Below are 9,857 nucleotides of genomic sequence, written 5' to 3'. Positions count from 1 at the left end.
GTGTTTGATTTGAAATTTAGAAATCTTCATAAGTTATGAGAGAATCTATATATTGTTTTATGGACGACAAAGGTAGAATTGCTAAGACATGAATAATTAATACATGCATAACTAATATTTGTATAAAATAATACATAAATTCCTTCGTAATTAATCTATGTACTATTAATACCTCTATAATCCTAACCATATACCAAACGACCCCTTAATATTGAGACTTGCCCCTCAATTATGAGAAATAAAACAATTTTGCCCTTAGTTTGACTTTAGTCCCAAATAGTATTCCCTCTCTCTCAATTTATGTGGCATCATTTTTCCTTTAGTCCGTATATACAAGAATGTCATCTTTTTATAATTAAAAATAATTTAATTTTAAAATGCTCATTTTACCCTTAATAAAATGATTTATAGCCACATAATTGTCTAAGGTTTGGTTTAAACCACACATTTCAAAAATCAATCTTTTTTTCTTAAATTTTGTGTCAAGTCAAATGATGTCACATAAATTAGGATGGAGAGAGTATGTATTTATTGTTGAAAAACTTGTTCAAATTTGCCTCTTAAAATTAACGGATCTTACTATTTTATTTTACATAGTTGAATGACAAATTTGAATAAGTCCACTAATTATAAGGGCTTTTTTAGGACCAAATTCAAACGGATGGCAAGGTTGTTCTATTTCCTAGAATTCAGGTGCATTTTTGGCCCTTTTTCGTGAAACAAACTAATGCTCCGTCTATGAACGAGTGATGTACAGGAATAGTTTCTGATGTGAATGATCTTGAACTTTTAACCCTTTTTAATTCATAGGCAAAACTTTAAGTCTAACAAGCTTTGATTTTTGTCCTTGAGGATGAGCTAGTAGCCAAAAGTTCAAAACCATCTATTTTCTTGAAGGTTATTAGGTGTAATTTCCTTTTTCTGTGAATAAGAGCATGTGGCTTCGTTTGCTAAGGTAAGGGCTCTTTTTACCATAACTATTAGCAAAGAGTTAAATTAAATGGTTTTACATAATTTCACATAAATGATTTTTTCTACAAAAAAGAAACTTCTGTCTGAAGTAATTTTCCGTCCCAATCAAACAACTTTTCTCTTGATTGTGATTTTTCAAACTCTTTTTCGATATATCTACTTATTAAGGTCTCGTTTGGACATGGTTTGAAACAATAGTTAACTGGTTTGAAACCATGTTTAAACATGCAATTTGGATATTTTAAGGAGTATTTTCTCTTATAGACATAAAAACCCCACAAGTTATGAAAACTATCAAAACATTCCAATTCTTATATAATCTTACCAAGTGAGCAAGTCATAGTTCATAACAAAATTAATACACTAATTCATAACAACTGGCTCAAAATTAATACTAGAAGACCTTTCTAAAAATACAACATCAATTGATCAAATTTTAGTTTAATAAATAAAATTAAACTATGGGTCTTTTTTTACAAAATTTGTTAGTCACCTATAGTTAAATTTTCGTAATAACTAAACTATTCACATGGCAATAAACAATTACCCGTATGTCCCCTTCTAAGATTTTGCAGATTGATGCCTTTCGTTGATGCTCTCGTAATAGGGCCCGTTTGGATTGGTTTATAAGTTGGTCAAACCAGCTTAATAAGTCATTTTTAACTTATTTAAGTGTTTGACAAAAATAGAAAACAGCTTAAATTAAGTTGAAAAGTGTTTACAATAAGCCAAAACTACGAAGTTACTCAACCCAGCTTATTTTTTTTTTGGCTTAAAAGTCATTTTAGTTTAACCAACAACTTTACCCTTTTATCCTTTATATTTTCTGTTAATTCCAATACTAGCCTTACTTCTAAAAACCCTTTAAGTACTTTTATCCAAACACATAACTGCTTATTTAGAAAATAACTTTCGGCACTTAAAAGTACTTTAATCACTTGCTTAAAAGCCATTTTTTTTTCAGTTAATCAAAACGGGCTCTAGTATTTGTCTTTTGTCTTTTGTCTTTATTTTATTGTTTCTCTTTCTATTTTTCTAATCTTTTTATTTTTCTTTTTAAAAATTATAAAAAAAGGCACAAAGACCAATATTTTAGCTAACCGTTTTTAGATTAGTGCGAATATAAGAAAATTAAATAATTATACTACAACAAGAAATAATTTAAAAAATACTAAAGTCACTGCTATTAAAATATAAATTACTAGGAAACATATCCTTTTTTTCATTTGCAAATAAAACAAAACTTATTTCGAAAATATGAATCTATATTTTTATAATTTGTTTCACAAAAATTAACTTGCTAAAAATGATTTAAAATCAAAATATTAAAATTAAGCTTAAATTCTTTTTCTTGATTTTTTTTTTAGAATTTGTTTCTAGAGTAAACTTGTCATTTATTATACCTTGTTAGTATATAATATATACCATGTAGGTGTCATAAAGGACCGAGAAGCTTTTTTTGAAGGAATGAATCGGTCCTTTAATACCTTATCGGTATACAATATGCATCATGTGGATTTCATAAAAGACCGTTTTAGGAATGACCCGGTCTCTATGATACCTTGTCAGTATATTATATATACCATGCTGGTATCATATATGATTGAACTCTTTTTGAAGGAATGAATCAACACTCTATGATATCTTGTCAGCATATGATATATGATTCATGACACCTTGTGAGTAGATAATATATACCATGTGGGTGTGTCATAGAGAATTGAGTTGTTCTTGATAAGAATGAACCAGCCTTAAGTTGTGTTTTTTTTAAAAGGAATAAATCAATCCTTTATAATACCTTGTCAATAAATGATAGCATGTGAGCATCATAGAGGACTGAGTAAGAAATGAATGTGTCATCTATGGTACCCATGTTAGTAGATATATATACCAATTTGGTATCATAGAGGACTGAGTAAGAAATGAATGTGTCATCTATGGTACCCATGTTAGTAGATATATATACCAGTTTGGTATCATAGAGGACTGAGTGCTTTTCTTGAACAAATGAAATGTAAGTCCTCTATGATACCTATCAGTATATGTTATATACCATGTGAGTATCATAGAGGGATGAGGAGTGTTTCTTGAAAGAATAAATCTGTCACCTATAATACCCTGTCACTATAGATATACCATGTGGGTATCATAATATACTGCAACAATATACTTCAACTATTACTGATTTGGTATAGCATATGCTAGAATAAATTGTTTTTTGAGATATAGAAAAAATAAAATAAAAATAAAAATATGTACTGTAGTAGTTATCTTTTTACACTCTATGTCAATTAGGGCAAAATAATTACCAGCCATTGTTTGTTTTTTACTCGAGCTAGCACCCCCCCCCCCCCCCCTCACACCTGGTTTTTTTATCCTAGCTCTCATTTCGCGTTTCACGACGCCGGTGGGGTGTCGAGGGAGGTAAGGGCGGTGCTGGGGCCTTGGATATGTGTTAGTAGGGTTTCGCATCAGGAACTAAAACTAAATAGAAGTTTGTCTAATATTATATCTTAGTGTAAAAGTGTGCGTAAACACCTTTTATACATTTTTATACAAGGTTGATACATTGTCTACGGTAGGTGTATATTGTTGTATAATGTTGTATACCCTGAAAAATGGCTATGCGAGTATAAATTAAAAATATGGCTTATGCTGGATTGTACATTATTGAAATTTCTCCATTATATTAGAGAAGAAAAAAAAAGGAAATAAAGAAAAAAAATTGAATAAAAATAAAATTAGAAAAATAAAATAGATAAAACAATGCACCAATATTCTCACTTTCTGCCTTTGCTCTCAGTTGTCAAAACTCTCCGCTCATATTCAAATTGTAGCTTTCATTCGTGAGTCTCTTGCCCTCCAGTGAATCGCTCATCACAAGTATCTTTCTCTACAATTGAGCCCCCTAGGTTTCTAATCTTCTTCACTTCTCTTCCTTCATTTAATTAATTAATTAATTCATCTTCTTTTCTTTTTATCATTATTATTATTATTATTATTAATGCTGTCTTGAAGAAATTGGTTGAGAAAAATCACGCTGGGCACTGTAAGAGGTGTAAATTGCACCGGAGAAAAAATGGGTTTAGTGATTTCGAGTACTAATAATTTTTGAATTAATTAGATTAATTACTCCCTTAAATTTAATAATCCTGCTCAGAGTGGCCCTTTGAGTTAATGTTGGTAGTGTTAGAGACGGAACGGAAACATTCAGGATCTTAATTTCTGCATATGAGTTTCGGGTCGGGTCGGGTCTTTTAATTGGGTTTGTATTTATTAGATTAAAAATAAAAAAATATTACTCATCGGAAGTTGGATTTTCCGGTAGGTGTGAGTTTTGTGACTTTTGTGTTAGAAAATATAGTTAAGTGATTTTGGTGAAAAAACGTTATAGTTATGTGACCATCTATGAAATTTACACCTCGTTTGTGTCATTTACATATCGAAGTTATTCCGGTAGGTGTGGTTTTTGTGTTAATAAATTCAATGTTTTGTGAATTTTGTATTAGAAAATATAGTTAAGTGATTTTGGTGGATAAAAAAAGTGATGGTTATGTGACCATATATGAAATTTACCCTTTGTTTGTGTCATTTACATATCAAAGTTATTCAACATTAATAAGTAATATGTATGTCGAATCGAATGTGCTGAGTTTGCCCGAATCCATTAGCTTTGGTCCAAATCTTGTATTTGTCTTAAAAAATTCATTCAATGTACACTAATCATTAATTTAGAACCCATTAAGTTAAAAGGGCTAGAATTCAAAACCCATAAAATTCACATCCTGGATCCGACTTTGCTTGTTAGAGATCTTGATAGTTAATTTTACGAAATGAAGTGATCTCGTCTTGCTTGCTGGGAGAGATGAAGCTTCCGGACCATCTTTTCCTGCCAGATAGTGAGCGATCACTCAGTAATGAACTAATTCAACAATGTAGAATAGCTGAAAGCGGTGGGCAAGTAGTGTACCTATCACTTACGGGAATAATATCTCTATTTTTCTTATAAAGTAGTTAATGGAGTAACTCTTAAAGTCGCACTCGCTCGCTTGCTGTAAAGATTGGGACTAGATTGATAGAGCACAGGGCATCTGATCGTTAGCAGTCTGGTTCAGAAGGATCTTTTTTGGTATTAAAGTCTGAAATCCGCGAGAAAGTAGCCCATTCTTCATCTACGCAAAGATGAATTACTGCTTATTCGACCCATCCTACCCCGGCAAAAGCCTGAATATCATTAAGAATATCTTAACATTGTGGATTTTTCGTGTGTGTGTGTGTTTTAATAATGAAAGGTAATATATGAATAAGAAATAACCTAGAGTTATTGCATCTACAGAGATTTAATTATTAGAAGGTTGGTTTATGGATTCCACTTTATTTTTCTTTTCAGTGATCTTTCGTCTTCCTTGTGTAATTTGTTTGTCTACTGATTTTGGCTGAAGGGTCTGAAAATTCAAAAGGGAGGTACAAGAAAAGGGAAAAAAGAGATGAGTGATATAGTGGGGGGACCTGATTCTTCTGCAACTACTTCAGTAACTGTAGAATCATCAAAAACTACTGGTTTTGATGCAAATCAAATTGCTGAAGTGAAAGCTTGGCTCACTTTACAATTTGACGCTGTGGGTAAAGATGTCCCTGATTTTGAGTATACTCCTCGAAGCATTGGTGAATTACACAAAATTGCCACTCTATCGCAAGCCAAAACTCAAGCTGCTGTAATTGTTGCCAATGATCACCGTCAAAAAGCAGCTGAGTACAGGTCCCAAGGTTATAATTTTTCTGTTTAAATTACTCAAGCTGACATTTGGTTGAGAATTGAGGTTCTTGTCTCAGTGAGCTGATTGTGTGTTTGTGATTGCAGCTGCCAGGATAAGAGAGATACTAGAGAGTGTGGGATTGGCCCAAGAGAGTTTACCATCTAATGTGGTTTCATCTGCACATGTTCTTGCAAAGGTTTCAAATTTGTTGGATATTAGAGATACTGAATTAAGTAGGTAGGTCACCTTTTTCCACTAATTATTTTTTGTAGTTCTCTCTCTTTTTAATTTGTTTATTCTTACTAGGAAAAATCGTTGTAGTTTTCTTGTTGCAGTGGCAGATCTTTCTCTACGGAAAACAGCAGTAGAAGAGAAGAGAGCTAAAGTGCAGCAAGAATCAAAAGTTCTTCTTGAGTACACTCGAAAGGCAATAGCAAGATTGACTTATTTGAAAAGGTACATTTTCTTTTACATTTGATCTCACTCACTCATGAAATAACTCCTTTGGAATAGGGTAGTAGATAGCACAACTTGGAGTCAATGTTCTTATATGGTTGAGTTTGACTTCCTGGCACTCTCTTTCTGCAGTATGTTGTTTCAAGAAATGAATACTTCTCTTACCAAAGAGAAATTCTGAGCCTTACAGTTAATCAATGCCATCTTTCTTCTCTCAACTATTTTCTGTGTTCTGGCAGAACACTTTCACAGCTTGAAGATGATGTTGCTCCATGTGAAGCACAAATGGAGAACTGGAAAACAAACTTAGCAATTATGGAGTCAAAAGAGCGGCAGTATTTGAAAGAGTATGGTTATTATAAGGTAAGTTTATTTTTGTCTTGAATAATTTACTGCGAATTTATGGATATCATCTTCTTCTCCCAGTTAAAAGACAAGATGCTGTTGCAATATTTTAGTATCATATGAATGGTTATGAGGACATCTTTTGATGTAGTATACCCGGCAATTTTGTGGTTCTAGAGCTTCAACTTTATTAGTTTTCGCGACACGTCCTCTTAAACTTTTTGCTAGTTTCCATGGAATATGTATGTATATACATGCCCGTGTGCATATGTGTATGAGTGTATATGTGTATGAATTTCATATCTTTGAGTAGCATTTACTCTTGTGAAGGAGAAAGCTTGATGGAAAAGTCTTTCTAGTATAGAGAAGATTCAATATCCTCAAGATGATAGTCTGCAGCTTTGTGAGTGAGTCTGTTTATTTTATTTTTCTCTTCCTCTGTGCCAATAGAGATGGGAAATTTGTGGTACCATTTTTTTTTAATGATGAAAAAGTCGTCCGACAGTGTCTCTCTTCACGTTTAATGCTAAATGGATGATCTTGGCAAAGTAAAGCCATGAGTTGGCTGGATGTGAGGATCGGTGAAGGCCTCTGGAGGGCTCTGCTATCTGTAAAACTTTAATCCTCCCTTTCTCCCTACTGGTGGGCAAATGTAAGTGAAATAGTGGTTTAGTCATTGTGACTTGTTGCGAACCTTGATTCAGAAGGCAGCACTTCTAGGACCAGTTGTGCGATGACTGGCAAGGGCTTATGTCAGTAAGGTCGCCACTGGAGGACTGGTTAAAGAATGCTCATGCGTGATGACTGGATGAGTCAGAAGGCAGCACTTCTAGGACCAGATAAATTGCTTAATGGGCCCAGATTATCGTTCTATGAAGCAGCAACTCATCTTTCATCACTTGTCATAAAAGCTACTTCTGCAGTGAAACATAGTTTATTTGATGAGCTGCCCTTCAGCAGGCAATTTCTTCTGTTAAAAAAACCTATTTTAATCTGAAAATCGGATCCTTTTTGCCTCAACATGCTAGAAACTTTGAGATCTGAATGTAAACCTGGCACCTGATCATAATTTTGGATACCTGAAACTGTGAAGTGGATGTTAAAAGGTCTTTGGATGCAGGCTATGCTTAACCGTGTTGGTTACACCCCAGAGGTTAGTCACGGGGTATTGGTCGAGATGGCAGAGCATAAGAAGGACTTGGATAAGAAAACAAAGCCAATTCTTGATACTCTGAGAAGCTACCAAGACTTGCCTCCTGTAAGTATTTCTAAACGTGACACAAGTTCGATTATTCTCCTCCTTAAATTATGCTGTTGACATTTGAGACTTCCATCTGCAGGATAAAGCCTTAGCGGCGTTGGCAATTGAGGACAAGAAAAGGCAGTATGCTGCTGCTGAGAAGTATCTTGAAGATGTGTTGCAGTCAGCTCTTGCCTCCTCAGAGTGACGTAGAATTGCTTTTCTTTGGACATTCATTTTGCCTTCACTTCAGCTTGTAGTGCCTCACCTATCAAACATTTGGGGAATTGAGATTGTGATTGATTTTCCTTTGACGCTTGTGCTATCTTATCTTTCACTTTTTGTACGTGCCATGATGTTGTATTCTCAACACTGTAAAGACCTCTTAAAATTGACTCATAATGATTTGTGTATTTTGAGTAGATAAGTGGTGGTAAAGAAATCCGTTTGTTCTTATTTTCTACTTCATTTTCATTTGTTCTTTGAGCTTTGAGCCAAGAGTCTATCGGATACCTCTCTACCTCCATGGCAGGGGTAAGGTTTGCATACACTTTACCCTTTCCAGACCCTAGTTTGTGGGATTACACTGGTTTTGTTGTTGTTGTTGTTGTATTTTTATTTGTGTTCTTTTTTTCATTGAGCATATTCACCCAAGAAAGGGTTTCCTTGTCATACTACTTTCATTTCTAGAAGCATTTGAAGCGTGCGAAAAAGGAATAGCCAACAAAATATAAGCTCCGCAGGAAACAGTTCAGAACTGATTTAGGTAATAATGTCCGATTATCAGTAGAACACTAGTTATTGGCCTAAGCATTTCTTCTTTTATATTTGGGGCCATTTACCAGTACTAAATTTTTGGCTGAAGCCTTCAAAATATGTGTCAGATAGGTGTTAAATGCCTTGTTTCATGTAGTATGTATAACCTTCAACTCATTGAATAGACAATCACAACAAACCAATGAAAAGTTAGAGGGATAAGACATCATTACCCCCTCACCTAGTAGCGTTTTTGTTACGACACACCTTATCTAATTTTTGGTCCTATCACCCCCTAAATTATTTAAAACTGTAATATTTTACCCCCTAAACGCTGACGTGGCAAGGAGAGTATGTTTCACTCTCCTTGAGAGAGTGAGAAACATAAAAAACAGGAAAACTTAATTTTTTTCTGAAAAATCTGTATTTTCTTAAAATATGAATATAAATCTAGTTTTCCACATTTTAAAAAAATAATTAATTTTTTCAAAATTTTATAAAAAATCAGTTTTTTAAAAAATCAAGATCTTTTAAGACAATTTAAAAATAATAATCAAGCTTTTCCATATTTAAAAAAAAATCATGTTTTCAGTTTTTTTTTTTTTTTAAAAACATATGGGTTTTAAAAAAAATCAAATTTTCAATTTTTTTAAAAAGGGTTTTAAATTTATTTTCTTAAATAAAATTCAGTCTTTTAATTCGCGTTTTCAGTTTTTTTTTTTTTTTTTTTTTTAAAAAGGGCTTTAAAAATAAAATTTTTAAAAGAAAAATCAGTTTTTTAATTTGCGTTTTCATTTTTTTTAAACGGGTTTTAAAAACAATTTTTAATTCGCGTTTTCAGTTGTTTTAAAAATAATTAAAAAAAAAATCAGTTTTTTATTTTTTTATTCTTAAAATTGACACGTAAGCTGAATTGTTTTTTTTAAAAAAGAAAATAAATAAATGCACATGTGGCAAGGAGAGTGTATGTCACTCTTCCATATGAGGGTGGACATCAGCGTTTAAGGGATAAAATATTACGGTTTTAAATAGTTTAGGTGGTAGATAGAACAAAAAATTAGGTAAGGTGTGTCGTAGCAAAAACGCTACTAGGTAAGGGGGTAATGATGTGTTAAACGCCTTGTTTCATGTAATTTCTATAACCTTCAATTCATTGAATGGACAATCACAACAAACCAATGAAAAGTTAAGACAAACATCTATTTGTTTTTTTTAATTATACATCTATTTGTGGGAGACAGTCCAAAATGTAAATTAAGTCTAAAATTAGTTAAAAAGTAATAGCTTTTTATTCATACTGAAAAAGATAAATTGAAATGACGTTCAAAATT

The 9,857-nt window shown here is 32.7% G+C and overlaps 1 protein-coding gene across 2 annotated transcripts; it reads left to right on the top strand.

Annotated features, from left to right (window-relative positions):
- The first annotated feature begins 3,726 nt into the window (after nt 1-3,726).
- LOC132607434 (AUGMIN subunit 1) lies at nt 3,727-8,226 on the top strand. Of its 2 annotated transcripts, none has more exons than XM_060321394.1 (7): nt 3,727-3,884; nt 5,415-5,739; nt 5,834-5,966; nt 6,051-6,185; nt 6,425-6,548; nt 7,651-7,788; nt 7,871-8,226. In XM_060321394.1, exons 2-7 carry the CDS (start codon nt 5,460-5,462, stop codon nt 7,976-7,978), a joined length of 918 nt encoding a protein of 305 aa, XP_060177377.1. In that variant the 5' UTR covers nt 3,727-3,884; nt 5,415-5,459; the 3' UTR covers nt 7,979-8,226. The 2 variants fall into 2 exon arrangements, with proteins under 2 accessions (XP_060177377.1, XP_060177378.1); XM_060321395.1 differs by having other exon boundaries at nt 3,751-3,818.
- The last annotated feature ends 1,631 nt before the right edge of the window (nt 8,227-9,857 follow it).

The sequence above is a fragment of the Lycium barbarum genome, chromosome 8, assembly GCF_019175385.1.
Source record: "Lycium barbarum isolate Lr01 chromosome 8, ASM1917538v2, whole genome shotgun sequence".
NCBI classification, from domain to species: Eukaryota; Viridiplantae; Streptophyta; class Magnoliopsida; order Solanales; family Solanaceae; genus Lycium; species Lycium barbarum.
The sequence above is the reverse complement of the archived record's forward strand: the minus strand, read 5'-3'. Positions and strand labels throughout refer to the sequence as shown.

Excerpts from the sequence above, each read along its gene's own strand:
- LOC132607434 (XM_060321394.1), top strand. The coding sequence starts at position 5,460 with ATGAGTGATATAGTGGGGGGACCTGATTCTTCTGCAACTACTTCAGTA. Across the intron at positions 6,186-6,424 it reads AGATTGACTTATTTGAAAAG|AACACTTTCACAGCTTGAAG; the intron begins GTACATTTTCTT and ends GTGTTCTGGCAG. Across the intron at positions 6,549-7,650 it reads AAGAGTATGGTTATTATAAG|GCTATGCTTAACCGTGTTGG; the intron begins GTAAGTTTATTT and ends CTTTGGATGCAG.